Source organism: Xenopus laevis, chromosome 5S (assembly GCF_017654675.1).
Source record: "Xenopus laevis strain J_2021 chromosome 5S, Xenopus_laevis_v10.1, whole genome shotgun sequence".
Lineage (NCBI taxonomy): Eukaryota > Metazoa > Chordata > Amphibia > Anura > Pipidae > Xenopus > Xenopus laevis.
Genome location: NC_054380.1, coordinates 83,245,468 through 83,269,649, shown reverse-complemented (window position 1 = coordinate 83,269,649; position 24,182 = coordinate 83,245,468). Strand labels below are relative to the sequence as shown.

Here is a 24,182-nt window from a genome sequence, read left to right as displayed (position 1 = left end):
ATTTGATTTGAAAATACCTTCCTTTGGATTTCGCAATGTAATTTGTTGCTTCGGCTAGTACAGATTTAACCACAGGCAACAAATCTTACCATGCGCCATTGCCCCCAAGGATATTATCAAACCTAATTTTGGGAAGGTTCTTCGGCTCCTGATACGACTTATGATAGTTATAAAGTGAAGGTGTAGGAGTGTGTTGAATCATTATAAAGGGTGGAGTGTCATATTTACCTAAATAGCTGCCTGGTCTTGTGGGACTTGCATTCTACAGTGTCTGGATGACATAAAGCAGATGAATAAATACAAGATTCTACAGGCTAAATTAATCCCTTAGGGAAACATACATTTATTACAGCATGGTGTAGTTATTAGAGTTATATATTATTTTGCTACAGGTATTTGTGCTTATTGAATGATGCAATAGTAGTGTTTAATTATATATACTATATACATTTTACTTAAAGGAGAAGGGTACATTTTTAGTTTTAGCTGTATCACTTATGTTCCCAGAATCCATCTTGCTGAACAAGAAGAAGTGCATACACCCCCAAAGACTTTGAAAAAAACAAAATAAACCTACAGCCATAGAACATTCACAGCCACCTGGAAAATATTTTTATTTTGTGGGGGGAAAAAAAATGACCATTGACAAAACAGGAAGTACAGGTGTGAATGAAATCTGCAGCATACTTTATGAACTGACAGGTACAAGGAAACCATTTTTATAATCTGAAAACAGTAATTTTATGAATATGAATTTTATGAGCATTAAATCTACAGTTTAATGGGGTTTTTTTTATTGAAAAGTGAAATAAACTAGTAAAAAACATAAATGCAACACAGTATGTCTTGGAACGGTTAGAAGATTTGTAACAACCATAATACAGTAGTTAACAAATTAGTGTACGGTATATGTTGCCATGTCATTGTCCCTTAGCGACACAGTACTGACCCGTCTCCCTGCCACAAACCAACATGCACCCACCTGGTGGCCCTACATCCGATACGGTTCCCGAACATTGCCACCTATTGAGGGAACCACACCGACTCTGGATGCAGATTCCTCTGGCAGTGACATGGCGCTTCCCCCGCCTCTATACTCACACGGCCACAAGAAACCATCTACATGAAACTTACCTATGGGTATTTTCCGTTACTACACTTCTCTATATCCTCCTTCTAGCTTAATGGTCCTGACGCTACACAAATATCTGACAGCCACGATGTCTTGTTTAATATATATTTAGGGTGTCTTAGAACCTCTGACCACATATCCCACTGTCTGACATTACAGGGCGACATGATCTATGATATTAATTATAAGGTAACATAATGTATTTGTCTTTAACACGTTGCTCCGGATTTCAAACGGTCTGCTGATATGATCAGCTAATCAGTACTTATTGCAACATTGTATATACACTTCCTGATTGTCACTAATATGCTATCGATACTCTGTTTATTATTGATTTCTTTGTTTTGCCTTTTTAAATTGTTTTTATGGATGTTTACACGTTCTGTAATTAGTTCCTACGTCAATGTTGTTTTTGTGACGTCACTTATGCTCCCTTCCACCCACTGGTGTTTTAAAATGGTTGCTGCTTTTACACTTGGGCACTTTCAGAAAGGCTAGGGATCTAGCAGAAACGTCAGTTCTTTTTTGTTCAATAAACACCTTTTTTCTGCATAAGTCTTGTGTATGCGAGCTTCCATTGAGCCTGCATACTATTTTTACAGCTTTGCACCCAGGCACTGTACCATTTTACATGAGGTGTGTGTGTGCACTCTGAGAACCGGATTTGCATCAACATGTTGTGGGTCAAATAGTTTCATATACAGATTTGGTGTAAAGACCCGCACTCCAATTCTTTGTTTCGATAATTGATTTTATTAAGTACATAAATCTGACATTTCGGCTCACATTTGGTCCTTTTTCAAGGATAACATGTGTACATTACAGTTGTGCATTTATACCACTATCCACAATTGCACTATATTGTGTAACTTGCCAAGTTGCCTACTGAAATATTATATTAAGGACACTACACATGATATCTTAAGAGACAATTTCCGATGTTTTGTCTCAGCAATACATGCGTTGGAAGAGCCACAGACAAAATGCCTTCAGATGCCTACAGGTGCTAAAAGCATTATTAGTTTTTATTTCCTAAAACTAATACAAGATATATTTATCCTTTAACAAAGTAATGTGGAATTTCAATGGCGCTCAGGGGCGCTCCGCCAATGAGGCGAGTTGATGCACTTGCTCAGACGGCAGCGTCCCCCTGGTTGCCAGGGGCAGCAACCCGGAAATTTGGCTCTTCTTGTGCAGAGAGTGCAATTGCGCTCTCTGCACTAGCGACGTTGACCCGTCCAACGCTGAAGGTGAGAGGCGGGGGGGGGGGGCGGCAAAAACTAAGGCCGTCTTGGGGTGGCAAATTGGGCAGGATCGCCCCTGATGGCAGTATAATGGCAGACTTTGCTACTGTACTAAACGTGAGGTAATGTGTCTGGGAGTCACTTTAATAAGTAGATAAACATAATCTGCTATGTAAAAAAATAAAACATGAGAACGTAATGAAAAGCAGAATATCCAAAACCAGCATCTGAATCATTTAAACCGCAAAGAGAAATTAGGTAAATATTCAATTAACTAAAAATCATGGTCTTAGAAACATGTCACGGGACACGTGTACAGAAAGCTGCTGCATAAATGATTACGGGAAAGTACACCTCCATTTTCATGGAGCTGAATGAATAAGACTTGTTACCATACCTATTGCCTGTTATTTCTTAATTCACATCTATGGTTTTGATATCTCTTTTAGAAAACACGACAAGCTGTGAAACCAAAATAAATTTTGTTTTCCAGCTTCTTCAAGGCAACTGTGGGAGGAAGAAAATGAAGTTCATCAGTAGTCTGTACATTTGTTTAACCCCCCTTTACAATGAACTCTTCTTTATCGTTTAGTTTAGATCGGAACCTTTCTATCAAATCAGTGTTGATAGGTATTGTGTTACTCAAATAACTGCAAACCATTAACAATTAGCTAGCACTACTTGGAGTAGAGTAGTAGTAGACAGTTGTACCCTTTGTAAGGAATATTCGTTTTTGGTATAATATTTGGCTTTCCCTGAAATGCAAAAAAATAGTTACCATACAATAAAATGTATTAAGTGTAGGCAGGGATACCTGTTCATAAAATGCTGCTGGCTGCGTTTCATGTAGATAAACATCAAGAATTTCCGGGGCCTCGCTTGAAATGCAGAGTCAACCAGACATTCTTTGTTTCTCATTCTGCCAAATGCACCAGAGGCACAGGGTCAAATTTCCACCTCTGTAATAAACAAGGACTAGTCATCTGCAGACAGTTTGAATAACTATCAACATGGGCTTGAATATATAAAAAATTCTATAATATTCAATTATCAAATTATGTATTGTGATAGTATGTACACTCATACTCTGTACAGGCATTCATTTAGTAAGGTTCTTTTCTCTATATAAAAGCATAATATACTGGGCCAATGGACAACTCCATCACTACTACAATAAACAGCATTGCAGGGAATCCAAAGAGGAGGTCTTGTCAGGCAGCTAGCTCTACCAAAAAGTCACATAGCAAAACAAATAAACCTGCAACTGGCTGCTACTTTTTTTAAGCACCTTTAATATAAATTAATATAAATTAATAAATTAATATCTATTATATGTCTTTTCTATACATAAGTAATACTTAAACTGTCAAAAACCTAACAAAGCAAAGCAGGGATTATATGCTTCAATAGTTGTTTTACCATTTTCTTTAGAAAAATGCATGTATAAATAATACAAAAACTAAATCATAGCCTTACTTATCATTTAGACAAATATGTATTTATTTTACACAAGACGAGCCTGGCTTGGTTTGTAATGTTGTATTTTAGTACTTTAAGGCACAAGTATGTAGCCCTCTAGTAAAGAGCAAGCTTCAATAAAGTGTTGTTGTAGTGGCTGAATGATGGGAGAGAGAAAGACATGATGCAAGGGCTCAATCACAGCAGTGTGACATGTTGTCTATAACATATATAGAAAGATCTGCATTTCTGATCTAGGCCACCGATGTAGAGCAGAAACTCAAAAGGAAAATTACCCTGATCAAAGTATTTTCCTACTGCAACCAATCAGTTTGAATATAATACTTCAATTATTCTTTTAAGACTTCTAAGGCAATTTGCTATTTTAGTGGAAACAGCTCAGACAATGCATGAAATGTAAAGACAGCTGCTAAACGCCTTAACGGAAATAATAAAATAGAGTCTGAACACATTTTTCAATTTGATTAAAGAGCAAGCCATAAGCTAGAAAACTAGCCAAATTATCTTTCTCCGGCTCCATAGAAATGTAGCCAGCTTCACTGCCGTAGCGTTAATGAAATGCATGGTTGGCACTGAATGTGCAAAAAAGTGCTGTTTCACTATCTGTGCCCTCCATATTTGGACAGCCAGTCTGTTATTCCATGAACAGGAAGCACAGGAGGAGCTGGTTTGGATGTCAGCCTCGGTGTTGATTTGGAAGGTTAAGTGAAACAACGTAGAATGACCCAACAGAGTTCAGGGATCCAAAATCTAGACGGGAAGAGGACAGTAAGTATATATTAGTTTAATGAAAATGCATGCATCAGTGAGCTCTTACATTCAACAGTTTTGTAAATCCCTTTGCAAGAAAAGTAATGATGGACTTCATTTTATAGAGCTTGAGGAAAAGGTTATTTTCAGAACCAATAACACCAGACATTAAAATGTATGTGTGAGTCTGAACAAAGGGAAAGTGGGCACATCTGGGAATGTTTGCATATATGTGAGAAGACAAAAAAAAAGTTAATAGTACAACCAAAGTATAAATTGGTCTTAAAATATATACTTTTGTTTACTTACTGGGAGTTGGATCTGTAAGTGGAGCTTAAAGCACCTTCTGTCCAATGCGGCCCATGTCTTTTTTCAAAAAGGCAGGCAGATAACCAGAAAGTCGTTCCTTCCTTTCTGACCTTAAAGACAGAAAAGAAAATGCATGTGTTGCTAACAGCAGATAACATGCTGGAGATGTACAGATTACATATGTTTATAACAGTCGTGTTCTAGCATTAGCATATCACACAAAAAATGTAAACTTTTTGATGTTGTATTAATAAACTGAATAATCTAGTGGTACATAGTATGTGTTGAACACTTGGTAAATAAGAAGCTGTTAAGTGTTAGTAGGCAAATATAAAAAGCAGTTTTAGGAGTAAGACATTCAAGAGGTAATTGTGTAATGACAGTATATTTTTTAAAATGTTGCAGGTCTACAATACTCCCTATGGCCCTTCCAGAAGGAGTTTTAGTTCTGCATAAAAATCTGTTTCCAGGAATAGCAATTGGAGTAGTAAGTGTAAAAAACATTACTAATGGAAATGTCAGAACATTTTTTCAATAAGAGCCCTATTTATTTGGATCGTGTTGAACATTGATGTCTTTTGCAATTTCAAGAGTAAAAATCTGGTCTGAATTTTCACTTCTTTCACAAAAAAAAGGAAATGATGGTGATCCAGCGTCTCTTTGTCTTACATATAAAATTTAATTAGTGGTGCCACATTGTGAATGTACAAAAATGCAATTAGAAGTTTCAAACCAATTGTTTTCTCCAGTTCAGCAACAGCGAAGGTCCTCTCAAACCCCAAAAACACAATCAAAAGTTCCAGAAGAAAGTCGCCGATCGTACCTCAAACGAGGATATGGAGAAAAAAAACAAGAAGAAGCTTATAGTGTAGCGTTCTTAGGTATAATTACACCTCAGAGTGATTACATCCACACACTATCAGTGAGTAGCTCATTGTTAAATACAAAAAGTTTAGTGTGAGTGATACAAACTTCAATCATCATCAAATTTAAAGTGCGCATGTGCTAGATATGAGATAGAGGCTTTAAAGACTTTAAAAACATTAGCAAGTAGGGGGATACCCACACAGCTTGTGTTCCTGTTTTAGTGCTTGATTATACTCACAGACGTTCACAATAAAAGCTTGCAAAAGTTGGACTTTTTTTCTCCCAGATCCTTCCTTGTGGACAAACAATAAGAGTGGCATGTGCCTTTAATAAACCTGCACATGCGCAGTTGGACTGAGGGAACGCTACGGTGATCCAAGCACAGGCAAAATCACGCCACGGAGAAATCACGCACGCTCCAAATACTGGTCCACAAGAGAAAAGACGCTGTGCGTTTTGGTTTTAAAAAGGCGTTTTTAAAGAGAAAATTTGTAAGTGCAATATATTTATTAAAGCTGTTTTAAAAACGTTTTCTGCACATGCCACCCAGAAGGATCTGGGAGAAAAAAGTCCAACTTTGATGTGCAAGCTTTTATTGTGAACGTCTGTGAGTATAATCAAGCACTAAAACAGGAACACATGCTGTGTGGGTATCCCCCTACTTGCTAATGTTTTTAAAGGGATACTGTCATGGGAAAAAAAATATTTTTCAAAATGAATCAGTTAATAGTGCTGCTCCAGCAGAATTCTGCACTGAAATCCATTTCTCAAAAGAGCAGACAGATTTTTTTTATATTCAATTTTGAAATATGACATGGGGCTAGACATTTTGTCAATTTCCCAGCTGCCCCAGGTCATGTGACTTGTGCCTGCACTTTAGGAGAGAAATGCTTTCTGGCAGGCTGCTGTTTTTCCTTCTCAATGTAACTGAATGTGTCTCAGTGAGACATGGGTTTTTACTATTGAGAGTTGTTCTTAGATCTACCAGGCAGCTGTTATCTTGTGTTAAGGAACGGTTATCTGGTTACCTTCCCATTGTTCTTTTGTTTGGCTGCTGGGGGGGGGAAAGGGAGGGGGGTGATATCACTCCAACTTGCAGTACAGCAGTAAAGAGTGATTGAAGTTTATCAGAGCACAAGTTACATGACTTGGGGCAGCTGGGAAATTGACAATATGTCTAGCCCCATGTCAGATTTCAAAATTGAATATAAAAAAATCTGTTTGCTCTTTTGAGAAATGGATTTCAATGCCGAATTCTGCTGGCGCAACACTATTAACCGATTAATTTTGAAAAAATGTTTTTTCCCCATGACAGTATCCCTTTAACCTAATTGAAATATTGTGGAATTACCTAAAATGAGTGGTTCATATGAAGAAACCAATATCCAAGAGCTGAAGCTGTTCTGTATGGAGGAATGAGCTAAAAGTCGATGTGAAGGACTGATCAACAGTTACCGCCAACTTTTATTTGCAGTTATTGCTGCACAAGGGGGTCCACCAAATACTGAGAGCATGATTCACTTACTTTTGCCACACGCAGATGTTATTGGATCATTATTTTTTTTTTCCAATACATTTTTTGCTTAACTATGTTTTCTTCACCTACTCTTAGGACTTGTTTGAAATTCATATTGTGTGTGTGTACTAATCAGCCATGTACTGTGACATTTATATTCTAGATATGATGTGTATTGTGAGATAGTCCCTAAGCTCAGGTAACAAACAGCTGCACAGAGCGCATGTTGTGAAAAGAAGACAGGGAGCTACTGGGCCATATTCACAGGTCTTCACTGCTAAATGGCTGTGGTTGAATTGAGGTGGGACAGAACCACAATGCATAAAAGCTTTAGAACAGTAACATCCACAAATGGTGGCCTGCACTAGGCAAAACTGGTTCTTATGCTTCAGAAACACTACTATAGTTTACATACACAAGTTGCTGTGTAGCCATGAAAGGCAGCCATTCAAAGCTATAAAAGGAGATGCACAGCTGATAACCAATATGTCCTGTGGAAAATTCAATGCGATTCTACACAACTTTTCTGTTAACTATTATTTGTCTTGTGCTTGAATGGCTGCCTCCATGGCTGCACAGCAGCTTGTTTATATAAACTATAATAATCTTTCTGAAGCAAGCTCTCAATTTTTACAAGTGCAGGGCAACAATTTATCCTTTATTCATTACTTAAAAACACTCAAATTTGATGTAGGACTAATGCTACTGGGTCACTTTTAATGGGTAATTTATTTGTACAGTCTCCTTGTGTGGCAAAACTCCCCTGATTAAAACTGTTTGTTAGGCACATTCTCACTAAGCAACAAAATTGGATTTACAATATAATTTACAATCCATAAAAGTGATTGGCCAAAACCAAAAGAACAGAGTAAATCTGCCAAACACAAACATTACAGCAAAGCTAACAGGCTGCTGGACATAAAACTGGCACAACACTAGTAAGACAGGTTCTAATTGTGTTTTTAAAAAGAAAACTAACTGGCAGTCACATAGGTACCAGGAAATGAATTCCTCTAACGCAAACGCAACAAAGTGCTAATAAGATTTTGCAAAAAAGAAAAACATTTTTTCCAAAACAACACATTAGGAAAATGTTGTATGCCCATACAATTAGGACCCTGAAATCTCACTGTATCATTTTGTGGCCCTTTTTTAATTTAAGAATCCTGTTAAATAGGGGTTTATTAATGTAATAATGTAAAGTGCTGTGTATACTGCAAAACTATAGAAATTAATGAGGGAATAAAAGAAACATTTTGTATGCCAATGACATTATACCTTCAGGAAAGATTTTCATTTTTATGCAAGCAAAAGGGCCATGACTGGAATTAGACCGAATTAATCTGTAAGTACTGAATCATTTGTATTCTATACATGGGCAGACATAAGCTGCCAATCAGACCCCTCCAGACTGAATGCAGTTTATTGGCCTATTATTACAGCTTGCCTATCTGATATATGCCGGCGAATCAGCCAGCTCTCTACCATGCAGGTGAGAAAACTGCACTGGGCAATAACTGAATTGGCTTATTGATGTAGCATGTTCCTAACCAGTTGACATAGGCCTCCATTATGAGTCGTTCATTAACCAGGAGACAAACAATTGACTGATTTGGAACAGCACATAAGCCCTCACCAGATGAGCACATCTGTGTAATTATCTTAAAGGAACAGTTCATTGTAAAAGTAAAAAATGGGTAAATAGGCTGTGCAAAATAAAAAATGTTTCTAATATAGTTAGAGATGTAATCTATAAAGGCTGGAGTGACTGGATGTCTAACAGAACAGAACACAACTTCCTGCTTTTCAGCTCTCTAACTCTTTAGTTAGTCAGCGACAGTAAGGGGGCCCACATGGGACATTACTGTTCAGTGAGTTTGCAATTGATCATTAGCATGCAGCTCAGATTCAAAAGTAAACAGTTATGATCCATGTGACCCTCTCTCACTTCACCGATTGTTTACTGCCTGGTAACCAATCAGTGGAAATCAAGAGAGCTGCAAAGCAGGAAGTAGTGTTCTGGCTAATATGTTACACATCCAGTCACTCCTGCCCTTTATACATTACATTTTTGGCTAACTAACTATATTAGAAACATGTTTTTGTTTTTTTTATCTTACAGAGCCTATTTGCCCATTTTTTACACTGAACAATTCCTGTAATAAAAGCACACTTCAGATAAACGGGAAGTCTATAGGTGGAAGACAGCACATTCACAGGGATTTTTGCCGATTTGTAAAATGCCTTCACATTGGTGGTACAATGACACTCATTCCCAATGGCAAGACAAAAGTGCAGCATTTTGTATAAAGCAACCTTCCTTCATATAGGGTATAACCCTGACTTCACTGTTAACAGGGGACAGGTCACCCCTAAAAATAATCCTAAACCTTTTTCTATTGTATTTCTCAGGCAAAATAAAATCAGTGTACACTATATAAATTAAAATCTTGTAACCTTAAGTCTTGAAATTATACAATCACAACAAGCAGGTGGGTGCCATTTTATCAGCACCGTTATTAGGCAAGATTTGCATCAAGTCAAAATCTTGTTTATGCATCAGAATGGGGGGACCTGTTACCCATGCACTGGCTACACAATTAGATGGTGAGAAGGGAGAGAGAATGAGAGAAGAGCAGTGACATCTTGGGAGTGCTGAATGGAAAGTGCCAGGCAGAATACGATAGACAGTGACAATTTTAAAATACCTTTGTAATGGTTATGAATGTTTTAATAAATAAAAATTGGGTTTCATGTTTAATTTGAAAAGGAATCCCATCAATTTATAATGCATTTCAATGGGTGCATTTCCCTGATTTTAAATGAAAATATTGTCCTGATGGTCCCAAAAATGGCTGATTGAATGTTATTATTAGTGAAATAAAGAGGTTAAAATACTAACCAAATGTATACTGTGCCATGGTTGTGCCTGTAAATAGCCAAGTGCAATCAGTCTGCACATCAAATAGGTGTCATGCACATGACCCCCATAGTGTAACACTAATTAACCCTTGCTATTAAGACAGTAAAGATTGTGAAGTTAAAGACTCCTGTGCTTATATGCTTTCAGTACTTATAAAATATCTTACTTTATCAAATTTCCCTGATTTTCCTATCTTAAAGGAGAAGGAAAGGTTAAAACTAAGTAAGTCTTATCAGAAAGGTCCACCTAAATATACCAGTAAACCCTCAAAGTAGTGCTGCTCGGAGTCCTCTTTTAAAATAAACACATTATTTCTTTCCTTCTATTGTGTACACATGGGCTTTTGTATTAGACTTCCTGCCTTCAGCTTAAACCTACTTGCCCCAAGCGTGAGCATGCTCGGTTTGCTCCTCTCTCCCCCCCCCCTTCTCTGCTGTAATCTGAGGCAAGAGCTATAAGTGAGCAGGGAGAGACTCAGGCTGGAAGTGATGTCACACCAAGCTAATACTGCAGCTGCTATCCTCAACAAACAGTGAGCTTCTAGAGTTTTTTTGTTCAGGTATGGTAAAACATTCTACAGAATAAATATAGCATTCTAACTTGTACTATTGCAGCTAATCTATTGGCAATTAAATGCTTCTGTAGCTTTCCTTCTCCTTTAAATGGTACACTAAAGACACTGCCATATAACTGCTAAGTAGAAACTAAAGCAGTTTTCTACCAATCCCATTAAAGTTGTGAAGACTTAAATACTAGTCAGGAATAATAGACGATGGGATCCAGGGAAAATGACTACAACCCCTTAAAATCTTGTGAAGCCAATGGGGGATAGGGGTTCAGCAGAATAAAAAGCAGGCTTTATTTATAACTGTGGGATATGGGAAGCAACAGACTCTTTCTAATGGCCACCTGATCCGGCCAGGAGAAGTCAAGGCCACCATCTCTCTCAGTTGAGTCTAGTCTCTAATAGAGTTTTCCTTCAGCATCAGTCTCTCTTGTTCCGGTGTTTCACTTTTCTTCCTGTTATTCAATTACTCTGGTTACTATTCTCGCCTCCCCGCCTCCTTCCGCTACCCCAGCATGCAATAGTCTTCTAGATACCTGCGCCACTCTTCAACATTCTCCTCTCTGTGGTTCCGGTATCTCTACCATTTTTGCTTGTGGTGCGGTGACCTGTGCAGTTCTTGGCGGCTCCTCCAGTTTGGAGCCCGTGTCTCGCCGCTCAGCAATGGCCGCCGTTCGCAGGTCCCGCTCTGACTCCCGTTGTGTCCTGCGTTTCTCCGACCGAGAACTGTACTGAGCCCCGAGAAGACGTGACCCGCCCACAATGGTAACCCCTCCCATTATTCTGTCAGAGAGTACGCGTGTGTTGTATGTGCATAGAAGTTTTAGCTCGTAATATTCTGCAATTTGTTATTATGCTGGTGGCCAAAGGAAACTATATATGTATAAAAATATGGTCACGTGAGCCTGACCCTCCAATCGCCTCAGCGGAAACATGCTCACGTGTTACGTACAACCTGTTGGCGCACCTATAAAGTCTTCATGCATTTCCCAGAATCTGCCACTATATTCGACAGCTGTGTTTACTATGTAATGGGTTTTTTTTTGCAGTTTATGGGTGGGTGTTGTATTGTTGGAGTAGTTTGGGAAAAACAAGGTGCCCCAGAATATATTGTAAATGACTCACCAAGTAGTAAATGTGGTCTGGGTTCACCAGCCCCAGACCCCCCAGCTTCAGGGAGCGGTACGATTTAGGATTTGAAGAAGAAGCAGGGCCGACTGGCACTCAAACGGATCCACACGACCCGTGAAAATTTGTTAAAAAATATCTTTTATTTATACCAGGGAAAATTTTTAAAAAAATACCTTTTATTTATACCAGTGAAAATTTGTTAAAAAATATCTTTTATTTATACAAAGTTAAAAATGTATATTTGCATCTCCATCCGCCCTACGCATTTCGCACCCACCTATTAGTTGGGCCAGGGGCTTAATATTTTTTTCAGTGGCTAAATCGTATCAGGAAAGAAGGTCAACGCAATGGTGTTTATTCAGCAAAAAACTGCTAACGTTTCGGCTAGCCCTCTAGCCTATCTTATAAACACTATTTTGTCACCTTGGATAAGACCTGTGAGGAAGGATCCGCACTCTCAGGACTTAAAATAAAATAAGAATTTATTAACAGAAATATAGGGGTGGGAAGAGAAAAACCTTTATTACTTCCTTGTTTTGTGACAAAAAGTCACACGATTTCCCTCCCACCCCTAATTTGCATATGCAAATTAGGATTTGGTTCGGCCAGGCAGAAGGATTCAGCTGAATCCCGAACCGAATCCTGGAGAGTTGTGCTCACCACTATTTTTTAAAACCATTAGGCGGGGGTGCAATGAGGGTGTGATATATATATATATATATATATATATATATATATATATATATATATATATATATATATATATATATATATATATATATATATATATATATATATATATATATATATATAAAATATGAGTGTGTGTATTTGCAATACCTATCTCATTAGCGTGTTGACAGTTTGATTAGTGCAAGTAAACGGGGAAAACATGATAAAGATTACATCTAGCTGTCATTCTGGCAGATGTCTTGCATCAAAGATGACTGGCTTTTTAAGGTACAGAGGTGTCTATTATAGAAATATACAGTGGTAATAGAGAGGTTTCCTTACTTGTAGTATTCAATAATGTTATCTTTGTTCTCAGCTTGGTGTTCATATAACAGTGCTTTAATTGGATGACAAACTCTTTCAAATAATACATCAAGACGTTTCTTTACCATCACCATTCAGATATGTCGGAGGAAAATAGCAAATAAGAATAGATAATAATTTAGCCTTATGTCACTTGGCTGACTGATTATAAGAGCCATATGGCCATTTCTTAAACTCTAAAGTCGTCCCCCCCCCCCCCGATATGGCTCTACCTCATTAGGTTGAAAAATTTCAAATGGTCAACACTCCCCAAACATTCATGGAAGAAAATGAATAGGGTGAACGTGTAGAGCTGTTCACTTCAACCCACTGATACAGCATTAATAGATGTCACTCACAGCACCATCCGTTGGATCAATTTAAAAAGCCCAACAAGCAACAACGTTTCAGGCCCAAACACAGCCCTTTCTCAAGTTACTGATCACTTTAGGTCATACAGTTTTATACTATTTTACAAAACGCCCTCTACAGGTAAGTAGAGAGAATACTGTCTGACAAATAAAGGCCAGATCAAAAATGATGCTATGTAGCAAAAATGTAACAAAATCCATTTCTTAACAAAAAAAAAATGTATGACATGGCTACTTTTATAGATACAATGTGGTATAAACAGAATGTCCATATCCTTTTTCGTTGCACCAGTTGTAATCGTTAAAGGGTTTGTTCACCTTCCAAACACTTTCAATTCAGTTGTTTTTAGATTGTTCCCCAGAAATAAAGATTTTTTTTCCAATTCATTTCCATTCTTTTTTTTTTACTGTTTTTCCAAAATCTAAGTTTTTAAAGTTGAATGTTCGTGTCTGGTGTTTCAGTCTGGCAGCTCAGTAATTCAGGTGCAGACCCTAAACTGTTACAATTTTTCAACATTGAGTTGGTACATTTCTCAGCAGCATCTCTGGCGTTTTAGTAACTATTGTATCAATTCTGACAGCTGCCTGTAATGAAACCCAGAGATTCTGCTCAGCAGGGACAAAGATAAGAAATGTATCAACAGTTTACAGGGTCGGCGACCCCCCCCCCCAGACACTTTACACTTCAATATTAACTTACGGTCACACATAGAAAATAGAAAGCCAAATTTTTGCTTGTCCTGTATATTTTGTCCATATTCTCACATTATGTTTTTATGCTACATTAATTAAATACCTAATTCGGCAAAGGGTGCCCAAACTTTCTTTGAAACTGGTTGTCTGTGTGTTTTGCAAAGATTTATTTTGCTCAGTGTTTTGACCCTCTGCAGAGTCCAACAGTTCAAACAAGCAGATAATTGAAAAGTTTATTACATGAACAGTAACACCAAACCATGAAAGTGTTTTAAAGGAATGGCAATATAATGTAATGACGAAACCTATATAATTCCAAATTGATTAAAAAAGGTTGAATAGGATCAGCCAACTCCCATTGATTTTTATACGACAACAACTTTTACCTGGTGAATTTTTTTAATTAGAGTTTTTTGTGGTTTTTACACTTAATAAATATTGAATTTTTAGAGTTTTAAAGAAATCCAGGAAAACCACACATTTTTTGAGATTCGTGGGGGAAAAAAAGCTGTTTGAATGTTTGTAAATAGGCTCCTGAATGTCTGCAGACAATTATGCTGAGCTCACATACTGCAAAATAAACCAGAATCTGTGCTTTAATCTTAAATATTTATTTAGGTAGTTTTAAATTGTGTGCATTTAATACTATGCAGAAATAGTATTAGTACAATTTGCTTCAATTCAGCCACGAGCTATAAGGGCAGGCACATCTTACCCAAGTGTCACAGAACATTTCTCTGTTTGAAAACACCAGGGTAATGTTTTCTTGCCATGCACCAGGCCCTGATAATTTAAAGGTAAAGCAAACTGAGACTAATTGACAATGTGGACTTGCATTAAAAATGCTTTCATGCTTGTGATCTCCACAACTTTTTTATTGCCAACAATTTTCTTGATTTGTGGGAGTCTGGATTATACGCCATATTAAAGGCATCAATCTCTCCAATCATACTGGTATGTACCTGGGTTGTGCATAGGGGCCACATACTATCTCAGAAGTGAATAAAAATAATGTAAATTGCACAAGTGCTCAGTAGAACTGGATTCTCCACAGAGAATAACTGTAATCATGTGTGGGATGAAAATGTAACTGGATGAAAATGTAACTGGGTGTAACTGAGGTATTGTCCTTCGAACCCTGTTCCAATCTTGCCGCTACAATACAACACTTTTTATAGCAGCTCCGGCAGAACTGTGTGCTTCTGCAACTACAGCGTGTGCTGAATTTCCAAAAGTGCGCAATTATAAAAGCTTCTGTAAAATTAATCCACAAAGATGGACAAGGTTGGATCAGGCTTTGAGTCTTGACCTGAGCTTTGCAGATTACAAAAAACTAATTTTGGTTTACTAATTACTTATTTGACTTATTGCCTGCCATATTTGTTTCCTGTAGCATGTTAGATTGAGTTATGTAAATTTTCTTGTAGTTATGAGATTTCCATAAAATAGAACTCATTTTTCAATGTACAATCAGTGAATCCAAACAAATGTTTTCTGAGATGTCCGGCAGTCAGAGTGGTTTAAATATTATACTGTGGATGAATCAAGACTAGACATGTGTTTTGCTTCTTTTATCAAAATTTTTTTTTTTTTTTAGGCGGAAGGTGATGAGGATTCTTATACAGACAGCCTGATGTCTAATGAAAATGCGAGACCTGGAGAAACAAATCTTCAGGTGAATGATATTCTAGTTGGTAAACTTAAATATTCCAGTTTTTACTATTTTGCTTTGCATTTACACATTTTTAAGTTGTAGATGTAGAGCATGTAATCTGTATACATTGTACAAATTATGTTCACATTTAATATGGTATTCAAAAATTACAAGCTCATGTTAATTAATTCTTTGCTTCTTTTTTTTTCTTTTTTTTTTGAGGGGGTTCTAAGAGAGAAGGGTCTTGCTGTCTTGCACATACATTCAGGGTAGAAGGCAATGTCTGCTGAGAAAAAACTTGTGTTCTATTTGATGTAAACTAGTTCAACACCATTCGTCTTGCGGCCTGTGGAGAAATACAGCTGAAGAATCCACTCCTCTGCTGCTGATCAATGTGCCTGCACCTGAAAACATTGCCTCCACTTGGGGGCAGGCAGATGCGGTGGATTTCAGCACAGAAAAGTGAGATTTTGCATTTCACACCCAAATGCAGGCAATGTTTCCAGGTGCAGGAACATCAATCCGCATAGGAGAAGTGAATTCTTGGCCTGCATTACTTCAGTTACCCTGCACTGGTACAACTGGTGTGTTTGCTTCAGAAACACAGCTATAGTTTATATAAATGAGCTGCTGTGTAGCTATGGGGGCAGCCATTCAAGTGCAGGACACAACAGCAGATAAGTTATGAAGAATCTCATTGTATACTGTGGAGCCTATCTATTATCTGCTGTGTATCCTGTGCCTTTTATCCCTTTTTTTCAACTTTGGCTGCCCCAATGTCTGCACAGCAGTTTGTTATACAAACTGTTTCTGAAGCAAACACACCAGTGGTACCAGTGCAGGGAAACGCTACATTATATGTTCACTTTAATTTTTGGTGGGGCAGATACGGGGAGATTTAGTTGCCTGGTGACTAATTGACTCTTCTGCGGGGCAACAATCTCCCCAAACTGCCTTCCGTCTGCTTGAATGAAGAATCGCCTGCGCTAATACACTCGCAGCGCTTCATTTTCCGAAGTCGCCCGAAGTTTCCTTGTGAGGCTACTTCGGAAATCGAAGCTCCATAACTGTATTAGCGCAGGCGATTTTTCATTCAAGCAGACGGAAGGCAGGCGGAAGTTCGGGGAGATTGTCGTCCCGCAGAAGAGGCGATTAGTCACTAGGCGACTAAATCTGCCGTTCTGCCCCAACCCTTAATGTTGTTGTCTTTTTGCTGTAAAGTCTTAATTTTGATAGAAACAGACATCACCCTGTGTAGTTTGCTTGATAAGACTTTGATGTTGATAAGACTCTTTAGTGTCTGGTGTTTGTTTGGGTCAGGTCGGGTTAAGCAATAAAGTAAATACATTTACATTATATACAAGGGTGATGTTACGCATGGTGGTTTGTGAGCATTTTATGAGGAAAGGTTTTGGCAACAAAAAAAAGAACTAGTGCAGATCATGTCTGTTAATAGTGACTAGGTATTGTTTGTGAGTAAGTGTTCTTGTGTTTGCGTAGTTATCCTCTTCCAAAATATTCTACAGCTCAGTCAGCTGCACTGTACATTGCATACACATCGTAAAACAATGGAGAAACTGCCTTTAAAATCACTACACACTATTCAGGTCCCCAAAGTTTGGTTGGGAGAAAACCAGGAGAAAAAAAATAAAACATTTTTAACCACTTTCATTTCAGGCCTCCACCACTGTACCTGTCCTCCTTGAGTTTCAATAAAAATTTTATTTTATTCTTTTGCTTGGCTATTTTATGTGATGGTTTGTTTGTAGACCTCTGGAAATAATGGTATGTTTCTTAAGTACAGTAGTTTGATGTGGTTGCTAGTAAGCAATTGTTATTGCACATGCGTCATCAATTATTATTAAAGGTGAAGTAAAGCTTAAAGGGATCCTGTCATTGGAAAACATGTTTTTTTCAAAACACATCAGTTAATAGTGCTACTCCAGCAAAATTCTGCACTGAAATCCATCTCTCAAAAGAGCAAACAGATTTTTTAATATTCAATTTTGAAATCTGACATGGACCTAGACATTTTGTCAATTTCCCAGGTGCCCCTGGTCATGTGACTTGTGCCTGCACTTTAGGAGAGAAATGCTTTCTGGCATTATATATTGAACATAAAAAAATCTGTTTTCTCTTTTGAGAAATGGATTTCAGTGCAGAATTCTACTGGAGCAGCACTATTAACTGATTCATTTTGAAAAAAAATGTTTTTTCCCATGACAGTATCCCTTTAACTAAAGTAGTAGAAATAAGTTTTGGGGTTTCTATACAAACCAGAGGCAACCACAGCCTTTTTGCAGTAAAGATCTGTGCCCCCAGCAGTCCCCCATCTTCTTTTCTGCTAATTCACTGCACATGCTCTGCGCCGCTGTCACTTACTGAGCTTAGGGACAGACTCACAATATAAAGTACACATAGAATATAAATATCACAATATTAGGCTGATTAGAAATGTATACAGATAATTACTACATGTCAGCACAGAAACCAGTGCAACTAGCTTCAGAATTTAATAAGCAGCCCTGTAGCATCCCTACAATTACAGATAAGCCTCATTTTCTGCTTGGAACTTTGCGATGACCCTAAGCTTAACTTCTCAATAGCAGCTCAGAGCCCACTGAGCATGTGAGTGTCGTAGACACTTTCCAAGATGGTGACCCCTTGTGACAAGTTTGAAGTCCTGGATCGTTGCTGCTATTGAGAGGCTGAAACTTTAGGCTGGTGCAATAAGTCCAGTATATAAAATTGCATTTTTAGTCCTATTCTTGTTTTAGGGTTTAGTTCTCCTTTAAAAATAGTTTTCTTCTCTTTGGGAGTATGCCCATGCTAATATAAAGTAACAGGTGGTGATGACCAAAAAGGCATATCAGTCATAGAAAGATACACCGCTACTTTGCACTAAGTGGTGATCAACATACTTCACACAAAGTTCAGATTGAAGCCAATATTGTGGAGCTTATCATGTAATAAAATAATATACAATTAAGTCTGTAAAGCATTTGGGTAGACTGGAGTAGATAAGAAAACCCCCAGATCTGGACCAATAAAACGAAATCATTTGTACATAAATTTTCAGCACTCGCTTTCTATTAACAATATAAAAAAGTGTGAAGGCCTAATAAATGCACAGAGCAGCACTACAACTGAAATGCCAGTGGGCTTGTTGCTAACGGCTAAATTAAAATGTGTTCACTATTTGTTACTCACAGCGAGTTACGTGATTTTCCATGTAATTCATACTGAATATACTGTCTTTCAGGAAGAGCTGCAGATGTTCAGAGCTCGTTGGATGTCTGAACTTACACCAGGATTGAGCTCTGGAGGGCTTGCAAATCGACCTATTTATGCAGCAGCTAGAGGGCCAGTAGGAAAAGTATCAGAAACCAAAGCAAAGCAAGAATTGGCAAAAGAGGAGAAGGTAACTATACAAATTATGCTCACAGGTTTAAACTTTTTGCCAGAAAAGCTATAATTATAAGTTAAACAATAAATCAAGTGGTAAATACATGTGGGGGCTCATTTATCAACACTGGGCAAATTTGCCAGTGGGTAGTTACCTATAGCAACCAATCAGTGATTAGCTTTTGAAATCCAGCTGCAGGTAGAACAATGAATGTAGTAATTTGATGGGTTGCCATGGGTTACTGCGCAGTGTTGATAAATGACCCCCACGGGTAGATTTAGAATTACCAATTACGGGGATTGCACAGATATGGCCTAATTTGTAAAACTTAAGTGCTAGCAGCAAAAAGTAATGAAAATATTGTCCTGTAAAAATGCAGTACAGGTATGGGTTCTGTTATGCGGAAACCCGTTATCCAGAAATCTCACGAGTTGCAGAAATGCCATCTCCCATAGACTCCATTTTATGCAATTAATCCAGATTTTTAAAAGTGATTTCCGTTTTCTCTGTAATAATAAAGCAGTAGATTGTACTTGATCCAAACTAAGATGTAATTAATCCTTATTGGAAGCAAAACCAACCTATTGGTTTTACTTGATGTTTACACGATTCTCTAGTAGATCCAAATTACAGAAAAATCTGTTATCTGGAAAACCCCAAGTCCTGAACATTCTAGCTAACAGGACCCATACCTGTTCTTCTGCATAGTCACATCAGTGTCTATTAGCTGCACCTTTGCATTTATGGACTGACATTTGTGTACTCTAATATTTTATTACACTGTGCAATGGTATTCTGCAAATTAGTTTTATTTTCGTGATTTTTGGATTTGCCTTTTAAATTAAAATATTTTTTCCTTTTTTAACCTATTCAGGCGAGAGAACTTTTTCTTAAGGCGGCAGAGGAGGAAGAAAATGGAGCTCTTTACGAAGGTATTGGCTACTTTTTCTTTTTTAATTTTTTTTTACATTTTGGTGCTTAAAGGGTAGTTCCCCTTTTTATAAACTTTCAGTATGTTATTGAAGGAACCATACTGAGACACTTATTCTCAATTTTTAGAGGCAGGTTTATCAAAATGTGAGATTAGAACTCATCAGAGAAAAACATACTTTCTATTCATTCCTATGGGATTTTTAAAATCGTATTTATCAATGGAGTTCATTTGATTAATATGCTTTTAAAAGTCCCACAGGAATGAGTTTTTTTTTTTCTGTGGTGAGTTCTAATCTCACATTTTGATACATTTTGATACATTTGCCCCTTAATGTTGTCTTAATTATTAGCCCTCATATTCTGCCCCTTTTCAACCTGCAACTAAAAATTATATCCAATTATTAGGGTCACTGACCCCTATAACCAAACTGTGAGGCTTCAGTTTTGTCATTAAAGGTATGGGATCTAAGATACGGAATGCTTGGGACCTGGGGTTTTTCCAGATATAGGACTTTTTTCTGTAATTTGGATCAACATACGTTCAGTCTAAAAAAGGGTCTTCCACCAACCCAAGATGTCCATTGTCACATCAGATAATCCTGATATCCTGCCAAGGTTGTTAAAGGAACAGTAACACCAAAAACTGAAAGCGTTATAAAGTAATGAAAATATAAAATACTGCTGCCCTGCACTGGTACAACTTGTGTGGTTGCTTCAGAAACTCTAATATAGTTAATATAAAAAAGCTGCTGTTTAGCCATGGGGGCAGTCATTCCAAGCTGAAAAAAACATGGAAAAGGCACAGGATACCCAGCAGATAACAGATAAGCACTGTAGCATACAATGGGATTCTTCAGAACTTATCTGTTATCTAATGTGTAACCTGTGCTTGAATGTCTGCCCCCATGGATACACAGCAGCTTGTTTATCAACTATAGCTGTGTTTCTAAAGCAAACACACTAGTTTTACCAATACAGGGCACTACTACATTATATTGTCATTCCTTTACAACACTTTTATTTTTTTTGTTTAACTGTTCCTTTCAACAGTGATACCCAACCAGTAGCTCGTGAACAACATGTTGTTCTCCAATCCCTTGGATGTTGCTCCCAGTGGTCTCAAAGCATTTGCTTATTTCTTAAATTCCTAGCTTGGAGGCAAGTTTTGGTTGTATAAAAACCAGGTGCACTGCCAAACAGTCTCTTAAAGGAGAAGGAAAGGCAAAATTACAAAACTATCCCAAAATGTTAGCAATTACCCCCTGTCCTGAAACACTGGGTTAGATTTTCTCTCTGAGCCTTTTAAAAGCTCTACTCACGTTCCAAACTTATCTATATTTCAATAATTTAGCAGGCGCCATGTTTGTAAGTCTATACATCACTTCCCCCATTAAACTTAGATCTCCACTGTCTTCCCTGTGGTTGAAAAATCGTTGGTTAAACACATAAAAAAATGCAATACTGATTACAGACCTTAGTCAGACAATGCACGCAGCCTTTCTTCCCCTGTTCGCAACACTATCTTGTAAGCGGAGCGGGAGTTTAGAACAGCATTGCATCGCTATGGTAACAGAAACTCTCACGCTCCGCTTCCAAGATAGTGTTGCGATTTGCGAACAGGGGAGGAAGGGGGAGAAAAGGCTGCGTGTTTTGTCTAACTGAGGTCTATAATCAGTATTCCATTTATTCATGTGTTTAACCGACGATTTAAGCACAAAGTTAGAACGGACCAAGCATTGATAATTATGACGATGGGTGTCATGTGACTTGAATGTCTTCGCTGCACAGGGAAACCATTCAATTGCACATGCCCAGGGCACAGGGGAATGGTTGTGCGCATGTGCATGCCCTGAGATGGGGATTATTAAGAGACTGATGTGATATACTTTCTATCTACTTGCCAATAATTTGGAATTCGATTTTAGAATAATTTCACAAGGAAACTCGCTTGTAGAAAAGCTTCTGGTAAGCAGATCTTAACATACTGGCTAATACTTTGAGCTGTATTTGTATTTTAACTTTAGTTCTCCTTTAATGTAGGTTGACAATCCACATAGGGGCTATTAAATAACCAATGACAACCCTTATTTGGCACCCCAGGAACATTTTTCATGCTAGTGTTGCTCCCCAACTCCTATTGCTTCTGAATGTTGCTCATAGGTTCTAAAGGCTGCGGATCCCTTCTTTAAAGGAACAGCAGCACCAAAAAATGAGTATTTTAAAGTAATGAAAATAAAATGTACTGTCGTACCACACTGGTAAAACTGGTGTGTTTTCTTCAGAAACTCTAAATTAGTTTATATAAACAAGCTTCTGTGTAGCCATGGGGGCTGCCATTCAAAGCTGAAAAAAGAGAAAAGGCACAGGATACACAACTGATAACAGATAAGTTCTGCAGTATACAAAGGGATCCCTCAGACCCTATCTGTTATCTACTGTGTAACCTGTACTTGAATGGCTGCCCCCATGGCTACACAGCAGCTTGTTTATATAAACTATAGTTGTGTTTCTAAAGCAAACACACCAGTTTTAGCAATACATTATATTGTAATTCCTTTACAACATTTTTTTTTTTTGTGTCGCTGTTCCTATAACATAAGACTAACCCCACCGGTCATTTTATTATGGGGGATGACTCATAAAGCGCTTAATAATAATCATCTGGGGATAAGACAATTAGGCACAACCAACGTCTTCAGTTTTATACCCTCCAAGTATATTTAAAATCTTTTTAATAATTCTGTCTGTAATAGAAACAGAAACCTCTAGCATTATAATGCCTTTTGGGTCACTGCAAACTGATATGTGCAAAGTCAATAATTTGGTTTCAGTTGATCCAAACTAAGATATAATTAATCCTTATTGGAAGCAAAACCAGCCAATTGGTTTTACTTAATGTATGATTATAATGTCAAAGGCTTAGAAGCTTAAAAGGGGATTCAGTCATGAATTATGGTTTACGTCTTATTTCTAAATTACATGGTTTACATTGCAAATAATTCACTCTACCATTATTTTAATTCTGATATAACAAATATATTTTTAGCTGTAGTACTGGTGTGGAGGCAGCCATCTCAGGTCATTTTGCCTGATTCTGTGCAATTTACTTCAATAGGACCCAAGTTATGTAATAGTTAAACAGAGTTTCTCCTGCTTGGGTTCTCTTCTCATGTCTACAACTAGCAGTGCAAACCATTTCTGACTTCTTTTTGATCTCTACAATGCTGTAGGTGAAACGTGCTTTTTGGAAGGGTAAGGGGGTCTGGGTTGTCGGGAATTATTTATAGTATTTATCGGGGACTGATTTAGCACAGTGTATCTTAGCTTCCAGAGAGAGCTTCCATTTAATGTTATGGCAACTAATTTTCCTAACTCCCATCAAAACATGTGTACCTCTTGACTAGCAACAATTTTATTTCCTTATCTCTGTGGAGTTGCCATCAAAATATTACAGTATATTCAGACAGTGGCAATTAACTAACTGCCAATCTTTCATGCAGCCATATATAAACAAAGGCAGATGGAATGAAGTATGTGGGCAGCAGCAGAACTACAGAAGTCTCCTACAGGCTAGGCAAGCAGCATGATGTATGCTTAGTTAATTAGCTACCTGTATTTTTAGTTGATAACAATTGAGACTTCTTTCTGTGCAACACATAAAACCTTTACCCTTTTTGGTATTTTTACAGCTATCAAGTTTTACCGTCAAGCAATGCAGCTTGTGCCAGACATTGAATTCAAAATTAACTACACCTGGTCTCCTGATGGTGACGGGAAAAACTTGTATGTACCAGGGCTGAATAAAACATTACAGATTTGTATCTTTCAGTTGTGTGTTACTGTTACAATACATAAAATCTAAGGGAATATAACCTGACTGATGGATCTCCAAATTACAGCACTATTTAATCTATATTTTTCAGAGCATGATATAAAAGTCCTGACTTTCTGGCTTGACTCCGAAAAAGGCTTCTACTCATACTTCACACAAACTGTGAATCACTCTCTCAAAAATATTGTTCATTTTCATTTCATTTTGCTTTTGCAAATATTTTATTTTAAAAGCCAATATAATTTTACTTTAAATAGGGAACTAACGTCCAGCTTGAAATCATCCTGTGTAAATCCTTTAAATACATTTTACTAAAGTTGAGGTGATAGTACCTCACTCTTT

At 37.5% G+C, this 24,182-nt stretch overlaps 1 protein-coding gene and 1 long non-coding RNA gene across 3 annotated transcripts in view; one reads left to right on the top strand and one right to left on the bottom strand.

Annotated features, from left to right (window-relative positions):
• Positions 1-547: 547 nt before the first annotated feature.
• On the bottom strand, positions 548-11,458 carry LOC108718018. The gene is made up of 4 exons (XR_001935951.2): positions 11,322-11,458; positions 4,915-5,024; positions 3,191-4,605; positions 548-2,883 (listed from the first exon to the last, which is right to left on the bottom strand). It is a non-coding gene; the product is annotated as an uncharacterized LOC108718018 (long non-coding RNA).
• Positions 4,501-24,182, top strand: part of fbxo9.S (F-box protein 9 S homeolog) — a 36,834-nt gene continuing 17,152 nt past the window's right edge. The window contains exons 1-5 of one of the 2 annotated variants that reach the window (XM_041564730.1): positions 4,501-4,623; positions 15,613-15,690; positions 18,932-19,090; positions 19,950-20,007; positions 23,698-23,791. In XM_041564730.1, coding sequence (XP_041420664.1) covers positions 4,576-4,623; positions 15,613-15,690; positions 18,932-19,090; positions 19,950-20,007; positions 23,698-23,791 — 437 coding nt within the window. In that variant the 5' untranslated portion in view covers positions 4,501-4,575. Of the gene's footprint in view, positions 4,624-11,343; positions 11,551-15,612; positions 15,691-18,931; positions 19,091-19,949; positions 20,008-23,697; positions 23,792-24,182 lie in introns of those variants that run through there. The other variant, XM_018265559.2, reaches the window with a different exon arrangement.